This window comes from Chionomys nivalis, chromosome 8, assembly GCF_950005125.1.
Source record: "Chionomys nivalis chromosome 8, mChiNiv1.1, whole genome shotgun sequence".
In the NCBI taxonomy this organism is placed as follows: domain Eukaryota; kingdom Metazoa; phylum Chordata; class Mammalia; order Rodentia; family Cricetidae; genus Chionomys; species Chionomys nivalis.
In genome coordinates this window covers 92,804,835-92,831,071 of record NC_080093.1, presented here as the reverse complement: position 1 = coordinate 92,831,071, position 26,237 = coordinate 92,804,835, and the positions used below count along the sequence as shown (strand labels likewise).

Here is a 26,237-nt window from a genome sequence, read left to right as displayed (position 1 = left end):
CAGTTATCAAGCAAGAATTACTACAATATTTATATCTATTTTATCTTTTATCATAACTAAGGAAAACATTAACTATCTATATATTCTTCAACTTCATCAAAGACTCCAGAAGTATATAAAACTACCTAAGTAAACAAGAGATAAGCAACTTCTAAAACTCTAGAAATAACAGAGACATCTTGCTTCCTGGACAGTCACTCAAAGTTCTTCTCTACCATCGGGGCATCCATCTTCAGCCTACTGGCCCATAGTTTCCAGCAGACATTTCTATGAAGCAGGAAATTCCAAAGACAGTTTAGTCACTTTCTGCTGTATCCTGCAGAATGTCTCGCAGACTCTTTCATGAGTCAGGAACCCCGAAAGACCATTTCACCTTTTGGCAAGTTCAGCAGTCCTCTTTCTGCAGGTTCTTCGCGTCCAGTTTATGCAAAAGTCCAGGCAAGTGCAGTATCTTGCCCAAATGGCTATCAAACTCCATAAGGAGCCTCTTCGATGCCCATCTTCCTCTTGAAGTAGATTGGTGCTGCCAGGAGCAGATGTGTCTCATTGTCATGAAAAGTCCTAAGTTATTAAAACATTTAAATGCCTTTTTCTGCAGTCTTTGAAAGATATGAAGAATGCCTATCTAACTGAAATATATCTCTATATATCTAGAAAATCTAACTAACATGATTACAAATTTGACTATTATTGATGATTATCCATTAGCAACCTATATTTCGTAATTATACATTACATTTTTAAATGAACTACACAATCACAATACCTTAATCAAGATCAGAAATACATATACATATAACAAAATTGACCTTAAAATCCACACCAATGCAAATTATTCATATCTATATCATATCCCCCTTTAAATGTAAAAGAACATTTATAAACAATATTTGGGAACATGGGCGCAGTTTATTCTCTCCAAACTGCTTCCTGCTGAATGTGAGCGCTGTTTATCAGATCGTTTAGGGTGTAACCTGTGTGCCAGGTTTATCTCAGTTGGCATTTGAGCGAAGTAATTTTTTTGAGGGTGTTCACAGCAACCTTTCAGGAGGGCATGGTCTATCATACAATACTGGGATAGACGTAATCCATAGGGTCTCATCCTCTGTGAAAACAAAAGAAGACCCTTTCCAAAGCATCATATCCTTAAACCCAAATTCTGAAATCATGATACATTTAGAACATACATGTAGTTTGGCAGACCACACAATGAAATGTCTCTCTGTATTTAGCTCCTTCACAGTCAAAAATTTTAAAGAAAACACAATAATACAAAGAATCCAGACTCTGTGTGAATTTTCCATTTCTACGTGGCTTATTTTTCTTTATTTCTTTTAATCTATAACTATCTGTACTATGTCTCTTTAAAGACTTTATCCTATTTTTTTTAGGACATTAACTTTATTCTCTCTATATTTTTTCTCTCCCTCAAGCCTACGTACATTCATCCAACACTGTGACTCATTTATGTCTGAATCTGTTTTATTGTGAATCTGTAATTTTTTTTACTATCCAGGAGCATTTCTTAAAATGTTAAGCAGTTCTTAAAAACTTTTGTTGCACCATGTATAAGTAATACGGTACTGCCTGTTTACTGCCAGTCTAAACCTTAACTGCACTGTTATTATGGTAATTACGGTAGTTCCTGCCTGAGACCAGCACAGTTCAGCAGGGCAGAGCTGAGCTGCTCCTGCCTCAGAGTCATTTGGTGTCCCTGAGCCACACACAGTTACAGGCACACAGCAGTCCACATTGCCATCAAGCAAGCCATAGGGCTTTACTCCAAATGCTCCAATCAAAAGCTCTGTCTCCCGCAGGACTCAGATAGAGAGCGCAATGGCGGTACAGCCCAGAAAGCCGGCATTTTAAAACAGCCAGTTTTTTCCTGCTGCTGCGTCAGGAAATTTCTTTGTGGTACGCAACCCACAAACAGCAAAAAGCTGTCTTAAATTCTCTGTCTTTTTTAAGCCCTTTCAGGTTTTACGTGGAGTTCATTAGCACGTTGGGTGCCACTCTGTTGTAATAGGAGCTGCCCCCAGGACCCGGCCGCCCACATGGCTAGCTTTATACCTGAAATAATTACACGGAAACTGTATTCTTTTAAACACTGCCTGGCCCATTAGTTCCAGCCTCTTATTGGATAGCTCTTAAATATTGATCTAACCCATATCTAATATTCTGTGTAGCACCACGAGCTGGCTTACCAGGAAAGATCTTAACCTGCATATGTCTGAAGTGGGAGAATCATGGCGACTGCCTGACTTGGCTTCTTTCTCCCAGCATTCTGTCTGTTTACTCCACCTACCTAAGGGCTGGCTTATCAAATGGGCCAAGGCAGTTTTCTTTATTAATTAACCAATGAAAGCAACAGATAGATATAAGACCCACCTCCATCACCACTGCCCTAGCATATTTCGTAGGCAGGACAGACTGTAGGTGAAGGCTTTGTGACTTGGTTGGTGTTTGCATTTCTTTTGGTAGCCTGAAGAGGACCTTCCTTCACCAGAGAGGCTAGATGTAGAGGTGAAGGATCCGTGTAAGCACCAGCTCAACTTCTTCAAGTTCAGTGAATTCTGTGGGTGTGCTCCTAGGCATGGAGATTCCACCGTCATTTTCTAGAGGGCATCCCTTTGTCTTATGAGGCATGATTAAAAAAACACAGAGACAAATATTGAGGTTCAATCCGAAGATCAGAAAAGCGAAACAGCCAGTGACTGGCTCTTACCTCTACCTCAGTCCTAAATGGTGATCCTGCCTCCAGGAATCTCAGGATGAGCCTGAGTCTGAGCTATCACCTCCTGTTTTATAATCCTCTTTAATTCTGGGTTTACTGGCAAGCACAACTACTGCCTGGTTTCTATGGCAAACTAGTGTGGCTACTGGGATTAAAGGTGTGTATCATTGTTGCTTTGATTGTAAGGCTGACCAGTGGGGCTGTTTTACTCTCTGATTTTCAGGCAAGCTTTAGTTATTAAAATACAAATCAAATCCACTACAGTCTTTTCAAAAGTTTTGATTGCTTGGGGTTTTCCGTGTGATCCCCTTGGCCAACAATTCTATTGAATGCAACCAAATCGACCACTGGAAGCCTTGTTTGGTGACAAGCGATGGCCTGTTGGGACTTCATATTCTCCATTAGTAGGGGACCTCATTACTATTTGTTAATATATTTTAGGACGTATCTATTGCAGTAGGTTGCTGTATCATCCTCCAAATGCTCCCACATTCCAGCAAAATTTATCTTTTATAAAAAAAGATACTAAGTGAAAAAAACTAGGTTCATTCAGTTCAAACAATATGGCTACAGACAGATTGTTTGCTTTGTGGCTGGGGTATGTGACAGATAAGGAAAACTTCATTCTGTGTAGACATCTATTCTATAATCCTAAAAAGAAGCTCCTGGCTACTCTCACTCCTTGCTAACCTCCCCCAAATTGTAAAAGTGCTATGAGATAAGTAACTGCTTCCTCTGGCTCCAGGAACCCACTTACTGCTGTGTGAGAGAGCTCCTCACAGCTGAGGGAGTTCAAGCAGTTTCTCACTCAGCTACACATTCCACACAAATGAGATAATTGGCTGTCCACCTTAAAACACCCCGCCTCCAGCCTCATGTGTGATAAGTCTTTGATTTGTTCTTTAGGCTGTTGTTGGCCTACTAGGAATAATTAATAAATTCAGGTAATTACAATTTAAATTGAGTCTGTGGTCTTTTCCTGGTGAATTTGAGCTCTGTAATGTTATGCCGAAATCTGCAAAGTCCCCACAAAAGTCAACAAGAAAACCAAGAGTCCCATATGTAAAAGCAAAGAGCCTTTAGTTTGATAAAGTCTGCAAACTTGATCTCTCTGCATGTCGGAGATTCCCAAGCTCAATTAGAATTGAGTTTTTATAGTAGTAAGGTGGGGGTGACATGGTCTCTGAGATTCAGGACCTCTGGATGACATTTGCCTAGGGTTGTCTTTGTGAATGTGTGCTGGCAGGTGATCCTATCTACAGCTTTGAGTATTCTGTTCTTGGGCAGTGGTTGGGTAATCTCAGCTTGAAGTTCCTCCTGCAATGAGGCATTGCTTTAGGGTAAACTACTGAGACTCAGGCCTCTTATTAAATTTATGGATGGTCAGAGTTCTACTCTGGCAGGTGATAATGGTTGGAAGTAAAGAACTTCCCATGGGTGACCTGCCCATACTTAGCTTACCATGGCTGACCCCTACAGAAACACGTAAAACACTTTTTTTATTTATTCACTTTTTATTGTGTTTACATCCTGACCACAGTTTCCCCTCCCTCCTCTCCTCCTAGTCCTACTCCCAAGCTCTTCCCTTCCACCCTCCCATCAACTACTTCTCCCATTATGTTCATCAAAGGCAGGCCTCCCATGGATGTCAACCAGCCATGGCCTATCAAGTAGCAGGTAAAAGCATTTTTTTTTTATGATGAAACTTGAAAGTACTGAAATCATATAAAAAATGGTTCTTTTTCCAAATAGGTTGGGCAAAAAAATTGTCCCAGGACTCATTTACAAAGTAGCATTTTCTAGAACAACTTAATGTGTACTCACTATATGCTGGCAAGTTTAAAACCTGGAGAACTCTAATGTGTGCATTGTAATATCTCCTAACATATGACAGTAAAGAGAGTCGATGCCGAAGGTCAGGAGGGAGGGGTCCACAGCTGATGAAGAGCAGGGGAGAGCTAAGGGAAAGAGGATGGGCTCATGACAGTCCTCCAATCAACCTGGACACAGGCCTGGCCCATGTCCTCTGGTGTCTACATTAGCTTGGGTGGAGCTGTGATTCCCTGTTCCCTGTCCTTTTTGTGGCTCTCAGGATCTTCCTATCAACAGACATCTTTCAGTCTTTATAGCATTAAAATCAGTCAGGAGCTTGTGCTGTTCTGAAAGGCAGAAATGTCCTGGGGCTGCAGTGTTCACCTGTAACCCCAGTGTCTAGGGAGGGTGGCACAGGTCTTTTAGATGAGGTTAGCCTGGGCTATATAAGGGTACGGTGTCCCAAATGAAAAGAAAGGCTGTGACTTCAGTAAGTGTGGGATTCCAGTGTTCTCACACACAGTCTCTTTCTTCCCCTGTCACCTCTTCTGTGTCTTTCTTGGAATCGAATCCTGCGCCTAGCAGAAACTGGAAAGTGCCTGCCAACCCACGAATTGCACTATGTGATAATCAAGAACACCATTTGGGTCTCTCTCTCTCTCTCTCTCTCTCTCTCTTTCTTCTTTCTTTCTTTCTTTCTTTCTTTCTTTCTTTCTTTCTTTCTTTCTTTCTTTCTTTTTCTCTTCCTTCCTTCCTTCCTTTCTTCTTCTTTTTTAAAGACATTATCTTTTGGATCCTAAGGGATGCCTTGGAGATTTGAGTTTTCTGCATCATCTTTCTTTGTAGCAGGAATTACTAGTCTGAATTTCATTCAGGCATGCAGACATGGATTATGGGAAAGACAGGCATGGGTAATGATCTTTAAGTAACATTAACAATTGTCTACAGACTTGAGGCTTTAAACAGTACAAGTAAATGTATGAGAGTCTTCAGAAAGATTGGGACTTCTAATTACAGAGACAGAAGCAAAGGGAGTGATAACATAGAACCATCGGTAAATACACTATTACACAGCAAGACCTTTAACTCCACATTCAGACACCACTCTGGCTTTACTCCAACTGTGCAATTTGAAATTTCTTTGCCAAGGCCACATCTTCCTCAGCCCCCACCCCAGCACTCAGCAAGGAGCCAGCAGTTCTTCTTTCCTGGCCCTTATCAGTTTCAAATTAAACTCACCAGAGCAAAGAGTGTTTTCTTCCAAATTCTGCCCTCTAGATTTGCTCTGAGGTCTTCAGACACCAACCAAGAGATCCTGAATTTGTGAAGAGGAACAAATAGAGGCTACAGTGTCCTGAGGACTCTGTCCCTAAGTCTGATCTCTGATGAGCCAGAAGAGAAATGAAAGTTAAGACTTTTAGGGTTGAAACTGAGAAATAGAAACTAAATAACTACCAGCCAATGGGATGCTAGCAAATTGACATCTGGGGTTTTACTATCAGAGGAAGTCAGTTCCCCTATGTCAGCTCTGACTTCCCCAAACTTAGGACACAGTGCTACAGGAATTTGTCAGGGTAGTTGTTCAGGCTCATGTTACAATCATCTAAAAATGTCTTGATTCTCTGGAAAGCTGCCCCTATGGAAAGAAAGCCTTTGCCCTGGAGGAGGAAGCTGCAGTTCAGGGCAGCTGCACACAATGAAGATTCCCACCCAGCAGGGACAGGGTGGGAGGAGCCCCATGCAGAGCCCTGCAGAGACACTTCCCACACTTATAGCAGTGAAACTAGCAAGCTGCAGGGGCTCTCCAGCTGCCCAGGGGTGTCCTGCAGATTAGGTGTTCTGTTGCTGCCCAGAGCAGGGCCTCTTCCCAGTCCTGATCTGATGCATTCATTACATCCCTTCTAGGAATTCCTCCCCAGAATGTCTCTGCAGGTCCACATTTGAGTTAGGGTTTCTGCTGTTCTTTTGGAGACAAGGCCACGCATGCGCAGAAAATACAGCCTCAGTGGACTATGAATCCCAGCGGTACAATGGAAAGCCACGCACGCGCAGGACATTTTCTCCCAGACACACCTGAACTCCCCCTTAAAATGGAGGGACACCTTAATCCGCCCCCTTTTTTCCCCCTCTTTCCTTTCGTCTCTTCACCCCCGTCCCTTACCTGTTGTCCCCATTAAAGTTCGCCCACATGGGACCCTGCGTGTCTCGTCTCTCCTTCCCCAACCCCGCATAAAATAAAAAAATAATAACATTTTGGTGCTGCCAAGCTCGAGGGAATTCCTCACTGGATTCACCTGTCACATCCGAAACCGTTCATCCCCACGGCTCAAGACAATCCTCCTTACAAGGTAACTCAGACGGGACCGTGTTCCCTCAAGTTCCGAAGGACAACAGGTCCAACCCCCTCTACTCCAGCCTAAGGAAAGCAATGGTCTCATTTTTCATTTAATCCTCCTGTGCTAATACACCCTCCCTTCTCTAAATTTCTAAATAACCATCCAGTTGTCTCTACAGAAATCATCATCAAACACGGAGCCAAGAGGTTTAGGTGATAAGCAAATTCTTAACAAAGTTCCTGACATAACAGGTTCGTCACTGACTGCAGCAGTGACCCCTAAAATGTTAAGGAATATATGATTAAAATCTATTTCTTTTAAGACATTTTCTTTAAGCTCCAAGACACCAGCCTGACCCACCTGGACAAAGCAGACACAAGCGGAACGGAATAAGTATCATTCAATTAATGGAATAAGTATCATTTACTTTTTTTATTCTTAACCCTTGGCCTCCTAAAGCCACCCCCCCACCCCAAATTTCCCCTCTAACTTTTTTCTCTCTACTAATGCGACTTTTGTTTTCCAGCATCTTAACGATGACCCAGCTACTTAAGAGCCAGACAGATGCGATCTCCAGACAGATGTGATTTCTTCAATCAGCCTTGATGCCAGCGGACAAAACATCAACAATACATCATCAGGACAATCCCTCGACGCCCAAAGTCAGCAGAAAGCAGTCATGAGAGACCGGGCTACTCCCCTATTCCCTACCCGTTAAGACCCTCAACCCCCCTCAATTTTTTTTAATAAAACCAAAAGGGTGAAATGCTGTTCTTTTGGAGACAAGGCCATGCATGCGCAGAAAATACAGCCTCTAAGTGGACTATGAATCCCAGCGGTACAATGGAAAGCCACGCACGCTCAGGACATTTTCTCCCAGACACACTTGAACTCCCCCTTAAAATGGAGGGACACCTTAATCCGCCCCTTTTTTCCCCCTCTTTCCTTTCGTCTCTTCACCCCCGTCCCTTACCTGTTGTCCCCATTAAAGTTCGCCCATGTGGGACCCCGCGTGTCTCATCTCTCCTTCCCCAACCCTGCATAAAATAAAAAAATAATAACAGTTTCTATTACAGACAGTTGCCTGAGATACATGAAAACTATCTAAAAACAGAAATGCTGTATCAGGGAAATTAGCCATCCCCATTTTCAGTCTCACCCCCACTTTTGCACGCCTATCTCATTTCTTCCTATATTCTCAGATCTACTAAATTATGACATACACAGTGACAGCAGATATGACAGCGTAGTCTGAGTTTTGTTTAACATACCTATCGCCTCCTCCTCTTTCTATTCTATTTAACTCCCTCACCCTCTCCAGTGCTGAGCCCATGGGCTTTTGCTGTTGTTTTAGTTTGGTCTTTGCACTTCAGAGATTGAACCCAAGACCTTGTGAATGCTAGGCCAGTGTTCCATCCCTGAGCTAAACCCCTAGCCCAAACTCCACATCTTGATGAGGTCAAGAGACTGAACTGTTGCTCTTGCTGTGGAGACAATGGCTGTCAATCAATATTATAATCTGATTCTTTTGAATTGTTAATGATTATATAAAATTATTTACAACTTTCTGGTTTTGTTTTTGAGACTGGACATCCCAGACTGGGCTGGAGCTCTCTCGTGTTCAGGGTGGTCTCCAGCTGCTGGCAGTACTCCTTCCTCAATCTAGCAATGCAGGTGTTAGAGGGATGAGCCACCATCTTTGTCTTTTACAGATCTGAACCAATGCCTCCTCTGTTTCTTCCTAAAGCCTTCTTGGTAATAAAAAACATAAAATCCTCAGACAGCTATCTAGCTCTTCATGAACTTTCTTAGACACAATTCCACTCCTGTCTTTGTGCAAAGATTTGACTTTGTGATCAGGATCTGCCACCAGCCTCGAACCTCAGTGACAAAAATGAAGACGGCCAGGAGAGCACGCTGCTGAACAGTGCAGAAATGTGTGTGAGTCTAACTGTGTCAATACACACTGACATTTATTTCAATACAGGAATGGCTTTCCCATGAAACAATTATGGAAGAAAAATTAACCAAAAAAAAAAAAACCATTGGAGAGATACGAAGATAGAATATTTTTTCTTGAATGAATTTATAATTTAAAATGTAAATAAAATCCTCTGTTATTTTTTGTTTTTTTAAGACAGATTTTCTCTGTAGTTGTGGAGCCTGTTCTGGAACTAGAACTTTTAGGCCAGGCTAGCCTTGAACTAACCGAGATCTGCCTCCCTCTGCCTCTCTAGTGCTCGGATTAAAGGCGTGAGCCACTACTACCCTGATATTTTATAATACAGGTATTATAATTCTTCAAACAAAGCATGGTGATGTTTTGAGTGGCTGATGCATTCTCTGCCAGCATGTAGTGCTAGAATTTCCAATCTACATGCTGCCCTGTAACTGCCTCTCTGCTGTCACTCATAGAGAAACGATGGAGCTCCACTCAAAATGAGTCCCCAGGAGTTGCATTGCTGGTACCACACTAACCTAAGTGAGTTCTCATGGCAGGGCATCCTATGTTGTGTCACATGTCTGTCCTGCCTCCTGCCTGGAAATTAGCCTGGCTGCAGGCACTTGCTGTGAACCTACCTCTCCATCCTACAAAGTCTGAGTCTTGTTCTTCAGCCACAGGGACCCTGATGCTCTCCAGAGATTTCTCTATTTAGTCTTCTTTGGTAGTGGGACCTGAGCTCTCTGGGAGCAGTCACCATGGAGGGTCTTCTATCTCTCTCCCTCCCCTTCTGCCCCCTCTCTATTTATCGCAATCTGACTCCAAATAAACTCCTTTTACCCACCAATTCTCCATTGTGTCCCCTTGAACCAACTACCTCATCCAGAACCTGGAACATTCCTCTTTAAAGGTGAGACAAAATGCAGCAGGGTCTGACTTTGTAACTGAGGCTGGGTCAGAGACACAGCAACCTCCTGTCTCTGCCTCTTGAGTGCTGGGACTGCATCAAAACAATTATGTCTGGCTCTGGTGCTCAGCCTCAACAATCCTTTATTACAGTAACAGTGAGAAGGAAACAAACAGACACCATGTTGAATACCACTGACATGGTAAGTTCCTAGAAGCATTCTATGGTTCACATTTCACAAAACAGCACAAGGGAAGTTTACGGCATCACTGGCATCTCCATCATTCACTGTAAAATGGAAGTCATAGGATTTCCATATTTGATAAGAAACGAGTGTAGCACCACTACAATTATCCTGTCAAAAATAAATGTGAAAACCAAAATATAATCATGGATATCTACAGCATATTAGAGTAAATTTGACATCAGGAATGAGAAATCTTCATGTGTCCCTTCTCCGGACTTTTGCATGAAATCAGAACATAAACTCAGTAATTATCAGAACAACCATCTATGGAGTGTTCACTGGATGCTTTGTATGCATTGAACTTCCTTTTCAAACACTGACATAACTCATTTTAGATTTGGGAATGTTTCTAGGCCTACGTGTACTGCATATGTGTCAACACAGAGGATAATCTGTAGGTCAGAGTTGGCTGCCTCCTTCTTCCATGTGGGTTAAGTGATGGAACTCAGGTCACTGGGCTTGGAGGACGATGCTTTTACCATCAGAGCTTTCTAACATATCCAGATTTATTTTCTCACACTGACTTATAGTATGTGTATACTCTATAGAAATAAAAATAAAAAACAACAAATAATAACAAAAAAAAAACCAAAAACAAAAATCCCATAAAGCATAGGCTTTTGAGGTTGCTATTCAGGGTTACACTTCTATGTGGAGTGGCAGGATTAGAACCCAGCTACTCTGAACACAGTCTTAGCGTCTTGACTGAAGTTTTTTGTCCCACTCGGTTCTGCAGCCATTAAGCCCCAAAGAATCAAACAGATGTCTCCATAAGTTATAAACTGATTGGCCCATCAGCTCAGGCTTCTTCTTAACTAATTCTTATAACTTACATTAGCCCATAATACTTATCTGAGTTAGCCACGTGGCTTGGTACCTTTTTTGGTGAGGCAGTCACATTTTGCTTCCTCTGAGGCTGGGTCACGACTGCAGACTGCACTTCTCTCTTCCCAGCTTTCTTGTTGCCCTGCCTCTACTTCCTGTCTGGCTACGGGGCGATCAGTATTAATTTCACAAGTACAAGAAACAAATCTTTACAGGGTGAAACCATTGCCCCACAGCATTAGTGTTTATTATTAGAGGTGATTCTTTCTTAAGTTGATGAAGCACAGCAATATGGTTAAATTAACCTACAACCAAGGGCTCATTCTTAGGTTAAAGAGACACCTACATATAATTTTCAAAACTAATAGAAGAGATGGAGAGGAACTTTGTAGTTGGAAGCTGCTTGTTTATTCCTAGCTATCCTGACCAGAATAATCACACAGAAGCTATGGTAATTATAACATTGCTTGGTCTATTAGCTCAGATTTCATATTAACTAACTCTTATATCTTCAAGTAATCCATTTCTATTAATCTGTGTATCATCATGAGGCTGTGGCTTACTGGTACAGGTTTAGGGCATCTCTTTCCTTTGGCAGCTAATTGGCATCTCTCTGACTTCACCTACTCTCCCTCTCTATATATATCTCATCTATCCTGGCTATGTTCTGCTCTTCATTAAGCCAAATCATCTCTATTCATTAGCAATAAAAGCAAGACATATACAGAAGTACATCCCATATCAGTACTTTCTGTCATCTTCTGTCAGTGACAGAGGATTGGGGTTGTGGAGACTTGGCAGAGCTGAGACAAGTGGGTCAGGGGAAGACCACCACCTCAGCATACACAAGGCCCTTGCTTCCATCTGTGGCACCACAAAACAGGAAGTATGGGTTATCAGAGGTCTTACCTCACCGTGTGAGGAAGAAACATTGTCTTTGAGAATTTGGGAAATGATGAATTATTATTACCTTGTAAACAGACATGCAATTGGATTAAGGAAAAGAATCCATACTGGTTTGTATTGATAAGGGAAGGTTATTAAAATAGAAGGACCAAATGGGAGTGCCAGTGCTCACTTATTAGGGCAAGGTCACCTCATATGGCTGCAGGGAACAGAAGCAGTCTCAGGTAAAGGGACCACAGCAAGATAAAGGCTGTGACAAATTTATTGAGAGCAATCAGACTTTTATACTTTTATAAGAAACAGATCATAGTGACTACTGCCAGGATCAATGCAATTTGCTTCTCAAGAAACAATGAAGATTGCAGGTTATACAGGGTACCCAAGATTAATGTCTAATACCTATTGTCCTGTCAAATTTCCATGCTTCTTTGACTATTAGGGGGAACAAACAGAGAATGCAATATAGTCTGAATGTTTCATGCCTGAGTGAGTGCATTCATCTCTTGGGAACTGGAAGGTACAGTGTACCCCAGAGCCACGAACTCTAACATGAAAAACCTATGACTCATGCCTCTCAAGGCAGCTAGGCCAAGGCAGTTTGATGGTTCCCTGCAAGCAAAGACAGAAAAAAAAAAGTTAAAATGATCCCACAGAGCTTAGACATATGGGATATCAGACATGGGGACACTGTGCAGATATGGGGGAGGGCTTAGGAGGGTGGCCCACAGACTGTCAATGGCTCTGAACAACCCATAGGATTAAAATATGGATAAACTGCACTAGGAAAGGAAGGTTTACAGAATCTATAGATGAGAGCTCCATGGCTGGAAACATCATAAAATGAGAGAGTGCAAGCTTCACAGTCCAGGAACACTCCAACACGAGTGGGAGGATGAGTCAGAGAGAGGAGCAAGACACTGGCATTGTGGGTGACAGAACACTCTTCAAAGGCATTATACACAGACCTGTTCCTCATTCCTATAACCCAGTAACCACATTTCGGCTGATAATTTACATGTTGGTTAGCATCAGAATTATATTTGGCTTTGACACTCTGCTGATTCATTGAAGGAAGCTGGGGTTGAGCACATCTTCCATCATTTATTCCCAGGAGCCAGGCATCACATCTAGACACGTCTACTTCCCAGTAATGTTTCCCTGAGTGGATAGAAGGAAACCCCAGAACACCTAAATCATAGAACTCAGAAACTTGCAAATTTCTTCTATAACCACTTCTATGTTGTATTTGTCTTTTTTCTTCATTAATGACAATGTGCTTATTGTTGAGTTGACGCAGGGTCACGTGAACTGCAGAAAAATGAAACATACAAATTAAGAGTCACATGAGAAACAAGTTACTGCCTTATTTGTGATTTAAGTAGCAGAGGCCTAAGAAGAAAGTGAGAGGGAATTTGGTAGAGTCATTTTTAAGGTCAAAGAGAGGCAGATTGTTGTGCATATTGGGAGCAGTATCATAAAACGTAAGTATTAGTAGAGAAATAAACTCTGATAGACATCAAGATGAGAGAGGCTGATGGTGGGATTTCTCCTTACCCCAGTGGCGCTGGGCATCCCGGAGCCCTGAAATGATCAAAATGCACAGCATTAAATGAAAACAAGGGAATCAGTACATTAAAGTCAATGTGCTCTGCAGAGTGGGGGAAGATCTGGAAACTGTGACATAGGACGGGATGAATGATGATGTCCATTAAATATGATGACATCACTGGGACACACTTTCTGCTCTTCTCATTTTCTCTACTCATGATCAGAGACATCACTCTCTATTCAGAGAGTGCAGCCCCAGCCACCCCTAGAGTCCCTCAGGTAACCACAGAATGTAGCTGCTCTCACCTTGAAACACTTGCAGCATGCCTTCCAGATCTGGAGCTTGGAAGATCTTTCTCTCTTTTCTCCAGATGATATTGGGCTCTTTCAGTCTTAAATTCTGACTCCTAGGGACAAAAGATTGACTCCACATCTCAGACAGTGTGAATCTGACGACCATCGTCTCCCTACCACTCCCTATCATTCTGACCATAGAGGTCCTGGAGCTCTCCTGAGAATTCTGAGCAGGGAAAAAGAGGGTACATACTAACTCTGCAGATATGAGAGACACACTCATGACCCCTCTTGTTCACTTGCTACGGGATGTTGAGAAAGCCTTACTTCTCTGGATACGAGCTGCTCACTTGTACACACAAATCTTGCTTCTTGAATTTGTATCCTTTTTTTCCTAAACTCTTACGAAATGATCAATTGGCAAATTTTAAAACAAATCAAACTTAGGTGGCTAAAAAATCTTATGTGGGCTGTGCACCGAGTCAGCAGCCTTTAATCCCTTTACTCAGGATGCAGAGGCAGGTAGATCTCTGACATCAAGGCTAGCTTGGACTATAGAGTGAGTTCCATGTCTGGTAAGGCTAAACAGAGAAACCCTGCCAGAAAAACAACAACAACAGCAGCAAAACAGACCAACAACTAAACAGAGAGACACAAAGAAACAAACAAATAAATAAATGGATAGATAAATAAGAAAATTTGTGTTTTCCAGGACAAACTAAAGTCAGGGCACAAAAGCTGCTCCTGGGTAATAGAATCGTGGAGTTGGAGAACCCACTGGAGAATGCCAGTACTTCAAACACTTTTGTCAATCTGGACACTCTTGGCCATCTTCTGACTCTCCAGATTCCTTTTTAAGAGATGACAGTTTTTTAAAAGAAGACTGAAATATCAAACTAATGCTAACACTGAATATCCAAACCTCAGCATAAGGCAGTCCCAGTCAGTAGGTAGATGTATCTGCCTGCCCCTTACCTGTCCATAGTTGTAGCCTGACCTTAGAGTCTGGCCTCAGTCCCAGCCATAGGGAGAAGCCAATCAGAGTCCAGCAACACCTGACCCCACAGGGCAAGGACAATCAGAAATAGACAAGCAAACCAGATGTCCTCATGCTGAGAATCAATGCTTCTGCAACTTCTTACTGCTTGAGACAACCCCAAATGTGTAACTATGTCATTTTGGAGGACTTGGGTCTGTAGATAGCACTGCCGGTTTGGAATTCTCCAAGCCCTCCTCTTTTTGCCTATCTAACATACCCACTCCACTTTTTCTTTTGCTTTGAATTTTGTCTCTTGGTGGTATTTTGGAGATCAGGTCTTTGGACACAAGAGCATGAGTTTGCTGCCGACAGCCTGGGTGTGATCTTTACACACAAGGGCACAGCTTTCCAGTCTTCTGAAGTGTGTGGGTCACATGAAGCAGTTGTGCTCACTTTTCTATCCCATGTGAAATACACAGATACACAGGAATATTTCCCAGTATACAATTCTGTGAACACTGCAGACAAGGAAGACATACCCTATCTAGGATGAATCTGTGAATCAAGTACCTGTGAGCTGCAGACAGAGCCAGACACAAGCACAGAGCATGGAAAGAATGATGGAACCACAAGGAGTCTGAAAGCTCCTGTGGCTCCAGTTGCCTCTTTCCACTGCTGAGCCTGACTCTGTGACTCCCCTTCCCCAGACTTCTAAAAGAGAATGTGTCCCCAGTAGTTACAAAACAGTAAGAGTTTGCCTTTCCCCACCCCCTCCTCCTTCTTATTGGAACTTCAGAATAACATTTGTCTAAATTCCTCCAAACCTATGAGACATATATTCCAGGTGAATACTAAATCATTCTCAACAGACAATAGCACTGGTCATCCCTGTCAGCCCAAACATACCTTGTTAAAACACAATTTACACCCTAGGACAAAAGAAAAAAACATAGTTAATAGCATGTACTTAATGTTCTTTTAAATCCTGGTCACAGGCTCACTGGCTATAGAGACAAAGTCTCTAAGACGTGATATACACACAAAGCATGGCCCTTTACTTGACTTATATGTAAACTAATAGATTATTATCTATCTTGTACTACAAGACTTTGGAGAACAAAGATGAATAAATGTTCATTTGAAAGATTACATAGAATTTACTGTGCATCTAACTGAACACGTGAACAATGACTCTATTTATGCTCCATGTTAGCCCTCCATCACTTAACTTAAAACTAACATGTTTGAGAAGCTGATTTCTACATTATTTCAGTCATTCAGACACAATTTAATGTGTTCCGAATGAAGAAGATTGAAGGCGAAGGCGTAAGTCACAAACAATCCCACGCTAGTTTGGAATTATGATTAATATAATGGTAATTTATTTAAAGGGGAAAAAACTTACAGATCACCGTCTCAGACAACAGCCCTCTGCACAATCAAGAAGGGAGTCTAGTCGCTAGAAGCGGAACAGGCAGTACGAGAGAGGGAGGAGGGAAGTAGCCGCTTTTTTAAAGGGAGAGAGACCACGCTCCAATGGTCTACATTATTTCAGTCATTTAGCATTAAGAAAATTCAAGGTCAATAAAGCATTATGTAATCTATTTCTGGGGGTATTTCCGGTCCCTTTGTGTTTGTTCAGCATATCCTTTATAGTACGATTTGATCTTTCTATGACTGCCTGACCTGCGGGATTAAGTGGTATACCTGCAACGTGTTTTATATTATAATAAGCAAAAAAGTGTTTCATTTTCTTAGATACATATTCTGGACCATTGTCTTTCTTTATTTGTGCAGGTATTCCCATGATGGCCATAACTTCCAATAGATGTGTGATTACTGAATCAGCCTTTTCTGAGCTCAGGGCAGTAGCCCATTGAAAACCTGAATACGTGTCTATGGTGTGGTGTACATATTTTAATTTACCAAATTCCATAAAGTGGAACACATCCATCTGCCAGATTTCATTTCTCTTAGTACCCTTTGGGTTACTCCCTGCAGGCAACAGTGTTTGATTATAGAAAGAACAAGTAGGACATCTCTTTATAATGTCCTTAGCTTGTTGCCATGTAATGGAAAATTTGTTCTTTAGGCCTTTACTATTGACATGATGCTTCTTATGAAATTCTGAGGCCTGCAACACGCTTCCAATCAATAATTGATCAATCTCAGCGTTGCCTTGTGCTAGAGGACCAGGCAGACCTGTATGGGATCGGATGTGTGTTATGTACTTCGGACAAAGCCTGTTCCTGATTATGCCTTGTACCTGGATAAACAATGAAGTCAACTCTGTTTCATCTGGTATAAATTCAGCGGTTTCAATATGCAATTTAACTCTTTCTGCATATTGTGAATCTGTAACTATGTTAAGAGGTTCTTTAAAATCCCTTAGCACCATAAGAATGGCATATAATTCTGCCTTCTGGACAGAATTATAAGGGCTTTGTTCACCTTACTAAATTTATCTGACTTATAACCTGCTTTCCCTGATTTATTTGCAATCAGTATAGAACGTATGGGCTCCAGTTATTGGAGCATCACGTACAATTCTAGGGAGAATCCAAGAAGTTCACTTTATGAGGTTAAGTCTACCACTTTTGGGATAGTTGCTATTAATTTCTCCCAAAAAATTAACACAAGGTCTTTGCCATGGTTCATTGTCTTCCCATAACCATTTTATTTCTTCAGTAGTAAAAGGCACTATAATTTCTGCTGGGTCTATACCTGCTAGTTGACGAAGTCTCAGCTTACCTTTTATAATTAATTCAGAGACTTTTTCCACATAAGTTTTTAATTTTTTACTTGTTTTATTAGGTATAAATATCCACTCTAAAATAATATCTTCCCTCTGCATTAGAATCCCTGTAGGAGAAATTCTGGAAGGCAATATGACTAGGATGCAGCTAAGATTTGGGTACACCCGATCCACTTGTGCCTCCTGTAATTTTTCCTCAATCATTGTCAGTTCCTTTTCTGCTTCAGCTGTCAGTTTTCTTGGACTATTAAAATCTTTATCACCATCTAAGATTTTGTTTAAATGAACTATTAGATCAGGTGTTATCCCAACAGCTGGTCGTAGACTGGAAATGTCTCCTAACAATCTTTGGAAGTCATTAAGAGTCTTTAACCAGTCTCTCCTAATTTGTGCCTTTTGCATTTTAATTTTCTCTAACCCTATTCTGTAACCTAGGTAATTAATAGCATTTCCTCTTTGAATCTTTTCAGGGGCAATTTGTAATCCCCACCTAGGTAAGACTTTCTTTACTTCTTCAAACATCCTTTCTAAAGTATCTTTATTTGAATCAGATAACAAGATGTCATCCATGTTATGATAAATTATGGTTTTGGGGAATTGTTTACAAATTATTTCCAATGGCTTACTTACAAAATATTGGCACAATGTAGGACTATTGAGCATATCCTGTGGGAGGACAGTCCATTGCTATCTCCTAATAGGCTGAGAATTATTATAAGTAGGCACTGTGAAGGCAAATTTTTCCCTATCCTTTTCTTGTAACAGTATAGTGAAAAAACAATCTTTCAAATCAATAACTATAAGAGGCCATCCTTTTGGTAATAGAGAAGGCAAAGGAATTCCAGATTGTAGTGGGCCCATAGGTAGCATTACCTTGTTGACAGTTCTTAAATCTGTTACCATTCTCCATTTACCAGATTTCTTTTTTACAACAAACAGAGGAAAATTCCAAGGGCTGGTTGATTCTTCAATACGGTGAGCATCTAGTTGCTCTTGCACCAGCTGTTCCAATGCCTGTAATTTATCTTCAGCTAGAGGCCACTGTTTGATCCATATTGGCTTCTCAGTTAGCCATTTTAAAGATAGGGCTGTTGGTACCTCTAAAGGTTTGGTATTTGCTGTATGTTCTTGTACAGCCTGAATGGCTCGTGACCTTTTTCCATAATACCTCACCATATCCTTCCCAGAATTATGAGTTCCTGGAACTACAGGAATGTTAATCTGGGTATTCCATTGCTGTAGCAGGTCACGGCCCCATAAATTTATTGCAATATTGGCTATATATGGCCTTAATCTTCCTATTTGCCCTTCAGACCCTATGCATTCAACCCATCTTGTGCTTTGTTTTACACGAGATAGGGTTCCAATTCCCAGGAACTGAAGATCTACCTCTTGAAGAGGCCAATTCGGATGCCACGATTCTGGAGTAATGATACTTACATCCGCACCTGTATCTAATAAGCCTTCAATAAAAGTGCCATTTATACAGACTCTTAGCTTTGGTCTTTGATCATTAATAGAAGTCTGCCAAAATATACGTTTACTCTGTCCTACTGGGTTTTTTTGACTCATCCTCCATGTGTAATTCATCATTTAGACCAGTATTACTTTTTTTTTTTTTTTTTTTTTTTTTTTTTTTTTTTTTGGTTTTTTGAGACAGGGTTTCTCTGTGGTTTTGGAGCCTGTCCTGGAACTAGTTCTTGTAGACCAGGCTGGTCTCGAACTCACAGAGATCCACCTGCCTCTGCCTCCCGAGTGCTGGGATTAAAGGCATGCGCCACCACCGCCCGGCTCAGTATTACTTTTCCCGATACCGTCGGGAAACTCCTAGAGGGGCCTCTCGCAGGCCCCCAAGCCAACAGTGGCCCAGTCATTCCCAGTCACAGTGGAGAATGTGCCTCACCAAGAAAGTCAGTAAAGGGTTCTCTCTGTCCCTGCCTAATTCTTGTATATGATTCAACCCTTTTTGCTGGATCTTGTAGCGTATTTCAGCATTTAAAGCTGCTTAGTGACATAGACACAGTACTTCATCATCATAAAGAGCTTGGACCTGTGGATCAGCATATTCTCCTGCACCAAGAATTTGATCTTGGGAAACCTCCACACCTTTTGTTCTTCCTTGTTGTTCCATATGTTTGGATTCTTCTCTGAAATAGATTCCAAACATCAAGGAAGGTCCATTATCTAAAACTGCAGACACTAACTGATGGAAATCATGGGGGGGTAGCTCTAGCATTAGAAGCCCAAGTCCTTATCATTTCCTTAACATATGCAGAATACAAGCCAAAAGTAACAATAGCTTGCTTAATTTCTTTTAGATCATTCATTGCTATTGGCATCCATCTAGCTTCTCTGACTCCCTTTGAGCCTTTAGAAGTTTACGCTTTGTCAGAATGAATTCTAGGGTATGTCGCTAAAACCCTGGGTAAGCCAGTTCTAATAACTGGTGGTGACATTGTATCCTGTCCTTGTGCCTTCTTACTCTGTTCACCAGCTCCAATAATTTCTTCAATCATTTCAAGTCTTTTTATTATTGTCTCCCTTAAATCTTGAATCTCCTGACCTGCATGTGTTTCTAGTGATTTCACTGAGGTATCAATTTTTTGGTTCCCATTCTGCATCTGTGATTCCAAAGCTTTTGAATCCTGAATCTCCTGACCTGCATGAGTTTCTAGTAAAGATTGTATGGTTCTTAGGAGTGCCATAATCTTCCTAAATGATAGAATATGCAAAAGAATACTGAAACCTAGTAACCAGTAAATTAAGTTATCCCCATAGTCATATAAACCTTGCATGATATAACCCATTGTTTTGGTAACCAAAATGGTAAAATTCATGTTGGAAACGAAAACTGCCATATTACCTATTATCCAGCAGGTGGCCCTGTCGCCAAGTCGCAACGAAAACGGGGTCCTGTTTCAGTGTCCACCTAGTATTTGTTAAAAACTGGGAAATGCAAGTTGCTCAACAAAGTAAATGTAATTAAATCAATTCCATACACGGAACCATAAACCCAGAATCCAGGGGTAGAGAAGAGTAACCCGGAAGCCGTGTATGCCTCCACGTGACAGAGTCATCCCGAGGGGTTGCAGCTTTCGGCAACAGGTAACCGCGTGCTCTGGTTCCTGCTGCTTAAGAGCTGCGCTTGCAAGGAAGATTTGAAAACGACTCAGAAAAGAGCATCCATGCGGGCAGAGACTACGTGGTCCTGTGGAGTTTAAATCCACGTGGGGAGGCAAACGATAGGCTGTGTGGGGACTTGAAGTCATTCTGAGGTGTCTAAAGGGAAAATATAAAGAACTGCAGCAAGAAAAGCCACTACATGATGATTTATGTTAAACTGCTGCCTCCATGCACAAGGCACAGGCCCCAAGGCACAGGCCACGGCCGAACTGGAGGCAGGCAGCCGAGCGGGGGAAGGAGGGGTCCTAAAACCAAACGATGGGCATCAGATGAAGGTGAAGGCATAAGTCACAAACAATCCCACGCTAGTTTGGAATTATGATTAATATAATGATTATTTATTTAAAGGGGAAAAAACTTACAGATCACCGTCCCAGACAACAGCCCTCTGCGCAATGAGGAAAGGAGTCTAGTCGCCAGAAGCGGAGTGAGAAATAAGAGAGAGCAAGAAGGGAAGTAGCCGCTTTTTTAAAGGGAGAGAGACCATGCCCCAATGGGCTGGTATCTCAGCGGCTATTGGCTGGAGGAGCGGAAGGACCTCCCACAACAGAAGATTGTTTGATCCTTAAATCGAACTAACCATACCTCTTGGTCTCTTTTTTCTTTCTGATATGGGATTCCCCTTTGTATGCTGTGAATATGTTTTATTACCATTGGTTAAAACAGAAACTCTTTTGGGCCTATGGCAGTGCAGAATAGGGCAAGGTGGGAATTCTAAGCAGAGATAGAGGAGAAAAGAAGGTGGAGTCAGGGAGATGCCGTGTAGCTGCCGAAGGAGACAGCCACCCTGCAACCATACTAATAAAATACCATGAGCCTTGTGGTAAAATATAACACAATAGGCATTGGTTAATTTAAGGTTTAAGAATTAGTTAATAAGAAGCCTAAACTGTTGACCGAGCAATGTTGTAATTAAAATAGTTTCTGTGTGATTATTTCAGGTCTTACTAAGTGGGAAACAAACAAGCAGTCTCTGGCTCCATCTTTCTGTAATTGTGCTGGCAGGAAAAGAAATTAATCTAAAGAGACTTATGTGTGTCCCAATTTGATAAAAGTTTGAAATAATCATCCCCTCTAAAATGGGAATGTCTCTAGGAATCTCACACTGGGAGAAGGAAAACAGCTCTTGCCAGAGGGAGAGCTGTCCTCCTAAAAAGATTTCAAGCAGTTTTAATTACTTGCCATGCCACCTGAAAGTATGTGTATGCAATCCGATAATGATGGGAGAACAATGGATAGAACCACATCTAGTCCTGGATTGCCCATATATGCATATAATTGGGTCAATTACCATTTGTTTCTTGGATATGGTTTAACTATCTAAGAACGTCCACCTTCCAAAATTGAATTTGATGACGTTTCAACTTGCACAGGGTTTGGTGTCACAACCAATGGCATTTAATATGTGCTGCTGCTAAGTTATGTCCAAAAATCAGGGTTTCCCTTGTACTCACCCATCACCTCTGGTTCTTGCGTGTTTTCTGCCTTTCTTCCGTAATAATCCCTGTGCCTTTAAATTTAAGGTATAGTGTATATTTTCCATTTAAACTGGGCATTCTGTAGTCTCTTACTATCTTCACTTTGGGCAGTTGTGGGTTTTACTTTGTAAACCTGTTGGACTGTAACTCATCGTATAGACCAGACTGGCTTTGAACCCAGGTAGCTTCCTTTGCTTCTGCATTCCCACTACTGGATCAAAGGCAGGAACCAGCACACCTGGCGGTAGGTTGGGAAGCTTATATTGTATTTTTATTGTGTGCATCTCATGTTTTTTTTTGTGTGTGTGTATGATGAGAAGCTCTCAAGTTCTGGGATCACAGGCAGTAGATGCTTAGCTACACATGGCTTTATTTTATATAACATAAACCAAAAAACAGATTCCATAGTAAAAAGAATTCTGGGGAGAACTAATCATTTGGGTTATAGGTGAATTCTGATGTTCAAACTTGTCCTCATAGAGATATCTGTATGCTCATGTCCACTGAGTCATTATCATAGTAGATAAAATTGAGTCAACTGGAGAACTGATCAATGGATAAAATTGGATAAAATGATATGATAAGCGTACAATGTCAAAATATTAAACATTCAAACCTAGAAGTATTGCCATTTGCAGTAACTTGATGAACTCAGAAAATTTATGTTATACTAAACCAGCTGGACACAGAAGAAAACAACACTAAGTGATATTATTATATATGTCTCATGTATAAAAATTGACCTCACAATAGTAAGGATTAGAATTTGGGTCATCAGGGGTTGGAGGAAGAGAAAGGTGGGCAGATTCTTTGGTTAAGAGATGCAATTTTAGACGTGTAGAGTATGGTGGCTGTAGTTACTGCCTATGTTAGCTAAATTTAGTTTAGCCAAATATGTCTAGTTCTATCTAATATAGGTTATAAATGAGCAATATCAATAATAATTAAATCAACACAATGGAAACCAATAAATTAAAGGCATATGATAAGTTGCCAGAACTACTAAGGTCAATAAAATTCACAACTGAGATGAAAGAAACAAACTACTACAGAGATATTCATTACCAGAATATGCCTTTGGTTTAAAGTATTTAAAAATGCAATAGTGATAAAATACAATACAAACATTATACTTGTAAGGATAGAGAGGACACCTTTCAACTCTGCAATCGAAAACAATGGAGGAAACACTCTCTGAGATCTTGGGTGGCAACTCCTCTCCCACTGACCACATCACCGAATCAAAAGCAGTGGGGGTGGAACTCTCCGGACATCAACTTCAGGTGAAATGACAAATGACTCTTGAATATCTTTCATGCATGCTCACATTGCAATAGAATAGTAACTACCCATGATGCAACAGATCTCTCAAGGTTCTGCTACTGTACTGTATTTAAAAACTAAAACATGCAATTTCCTTTTGCATTCCATGTGAGCAATTACTTCCCAGTTTCTGAGATTGATACAGGAAAGAGTTCAGGGAGAGCCCAGAGAGCCCGACTGGCCTCTCCAGGGAGATCACAGCAGCACAGAGGGAGGGGAATGGTTTCCAGGTGTCCTGACTCTCAGATGCTGGACCTCCTGCAGTCTTACCTCCAGGATCTCCATGGTTAAGCACTGCAGCTGACATGCCAGATCTGAGATGAGGTCTCTCACTGACTCCCTCTGTTTCCCCAGCTCATTTTGAGAATGCTCCAGCCTTTTCAGAATGTCTTCTTTCTCTTTCATCAGCTTCTGCAGCTCATTCTTCTCCTTGGAGTCCAAGAATTCCCGCAGTCCTTTAAACTCCTTCTGGACATTTTCTACATCCCTCTGTATTTTGTTCTTCAGGGAGAAGAAAAGAGAGAATTATTCAAAATTATATAAGTTGTAAAAATAGAGATATTCCTAATGGGACTGAGAGACAGAAAACCACTGTTCTGATGGGGAGTTCTCATGGGGAATGAGCTTGAGTAGGTAAGGGAATCTTAGGGAAGCATGTTTCTCTTTTCGGGGTCTGTCCATGTCATCCCCAAACACAGATCTTAGGTCACCTTTACGAAGATCATTTGAGCCAAACTGGGATGCAAGGCTGTGGTTCAGTTTTCACACCGCTCTCCCAGACTCCTAGTCCTGCCTGCATACTTCTCATTCTACCTCTGAATCCCCCGAGAGAAGCTAAGCGCAAGAATAAACCTGTGACTGTGCCCAAGCTTCTTCCCAACAATCAGAGTTCCAGAAAGCACCACAGTAGGAGTCCCAGGACTCAATGCCATTATCACCAGACCCCTGCCATGGTGTCAGCTCCTCAAACAGTCAGGCGCAGCTCTGATGCACTCTCTGTGCAGTCCCAGCTCCAAGGAAACAGGCAGAGAGGACTAATCAAGGCCTCTTGTCCCCATCAGCCTCCAGGAAATAAAGAGCCAGGGAGTTTCTTGCCCAGGTCCTTCCCAGGCATCAGGCTAACTCCATTAGAAGGTAGGGTCTCCACTTGCCTCCCAGGAAACTCTCTCCTTTTGAAGGTCGTCTTCCCACTGGTCACATATTTCCTCATTAGCCATCTGCATCTCCAGGGCAGACAGGAGCATCCCCTGTGGGAGAGGAAATGTAGCAGAGTCAAATTGTGTGCTTAGCAGGACAGCTGCTACCAGCCAAAGGCCAAGAAACCCTTCTGGAAAGACAGGAGATCTAAGAATGTTCTCTTTTAAATATCTTGTGCCATGTTTTACGCCCATAAAGTAGGTAAATCTTCATTCTCCACCTCAATTCATTCTTGCATTTACACACAACCCTATATAGACAAACACAGAAATCTCTTTTAGTCAATCATCCAACCAAGTAGACACCTGTCACTTTGATTCTGGCATCAGAAAACTGGGGAAATTTTGTTAGCTCTCCTGTTCTTTCCTATAAATATATACATACATCACAAGTCCCACAACTGTCACTGCAAATTTTTTTGAACCTGAATCTTATTATGTAGCCCTGGCTGTCCTGGGACTCCTCTATAGACCTCTATACCCTCAAATTCATCAGCAGTCAGAGTTCTGGAAGTGAGTCATGTGACACTACACAGGCCACACAGACACTCTCGTCACTGCCATATGCCATTCATTTACTAGCCCCATTGTTGAGATTTATGATACTGAATTAAATCATATGAATGAACCTGACATGAACATTGAAAAAAGTCTACACAAAGTGGGGACTTCCCATCTGTTACTGTGTCCTGCTCTGTGTCCCACTTCCTACCTCATACTTATTGGCCACCTCTTCAATGAGAGCTGTTTGGTGACCATGGTGATCCTGAGATCTCTCACAAAGCCAGCAGATGGCCACCTTGTCCTTCTCACAGAAGATCTGGAGTTTCTCTCCATGTTGTGCACAGACATTCACCTTCTGCTCCTCCTCTGGGCTGGACTCGAACCGTGTTAGCCTCTCGACTATGCTGGTCATGTGCCAATTAGGCCTCAGATTCCCAAACAGGTAACTATCTCGGCACACAGGGCAGATGCCCTCCCCTTCTTTGCGTTTGTTGGACTCATAGTTCAGTGTGATGCAGGCTCTGCAGAAGCTGTGACCACAATCTGCATTCACAGGCTCCACCATGAGGTCCAGACAGATAGGACAGGTCACCTCCTCCTTGATCATTCCCAGGACTGATGAGGCCATTGTTGCTGTGATGCTGAGTCTGTCTGTCCGTACGCCTGACACTTCTGCTCAGGTACCTGAGTGACTGGGATGATGAGAAGGGGGACAAGTAAGAAAGGGAAAATCAGCACAGAACTGTGAAGACATCAATGAATGCCCTCGATGATAAGGGAAAAGAACAAAGGAGAGAAATACAGAGAGAAGTTCAGTGACATGACAAAGGAGAAAGCTGTTATACTTTCAAGTTCTCTGCTATATTTCAACCAAAATGACTAATTTCAGATGCAGGATTGTTATTTCCTTCCACTGAAGACCAGGAAGATAGTGTTTCCTTCCATCAGCCTCATGTAACTGACCTTCTCTCCTTCCCTTTCTTTCCCAAGACAAAATCACATCTTCAGTGTTACAAGCATCAAACTATTTACTTCTCCCCCACTGTACTTCCTCCTTAATCAGCACCAGTCAGTGCGACCCTCTGATCCTCTGCTTACCAGTCTCTTGCCAGAGAGCTTGGTGCTGATGTGGAGTATACACAGCCCTTCTCCTGATGCACATAGGCAACGTTTCTTCTTATTGTTTAAGAGTGTTTATTACTCTGTAGAAGATCCTAGTTGACTTCCTGGCACCCACATGAAGCAGGTCACTGCTACCTGTAACTCCA

At 41.8% G+C, this 26,237-nt stretch overlaps 2 protein-coding genes across 3 annotated transcripts in view; both read right to left on the bottom strand.

The window, feature by feature from the left end:
- Positions 1-26,237, bottom strand: part of LOC130879730 (tripartite motif-containing protein 30A-like) — a 136,647-nt gene that overhangs the window by 55,299 nt on the left and 55,111 nt on the right. The window contains exon 1 of one of the 2 annotated variants that reach the window (XM_057778513.1): positions 5,786-5,798. The exons of the other annotated variant lie outside the window; for it this stretch is intronic. The gene's annotated coding sequence lies outside the window, so the exon portion shown is untranslated. Of the gene's footprint in view, positions 1-5,785; positions 5,799-26,237 lie in introns of those variants that run through there. 2 annotated transcript variants of the gene reach the window in all.
- Positions 12,419-25,603, bottom strand: LOC130879733 (tripartite motif-containing protein 30A-like). The gene is made up of 7 exons (XM_057778518.1): positions 25,178-25,603; positions 24,421-24,516; positions 23,540-23,770; positions 15,437-15,459; positions 13,564-13,664; positions 13,264-13,290; positions 12,419-13,017 (listed from the first exon to the last, which is right to left on the bottom strand). Exons 1-7 carry the CDS (start codon positions 25,595-25,597, stop codon positions 12,419-12,421), a joined length of 1,497 nt encoding a protein of 498 aa, XP_057634501.1. The 5' UTR covers positions 25,598-25,603.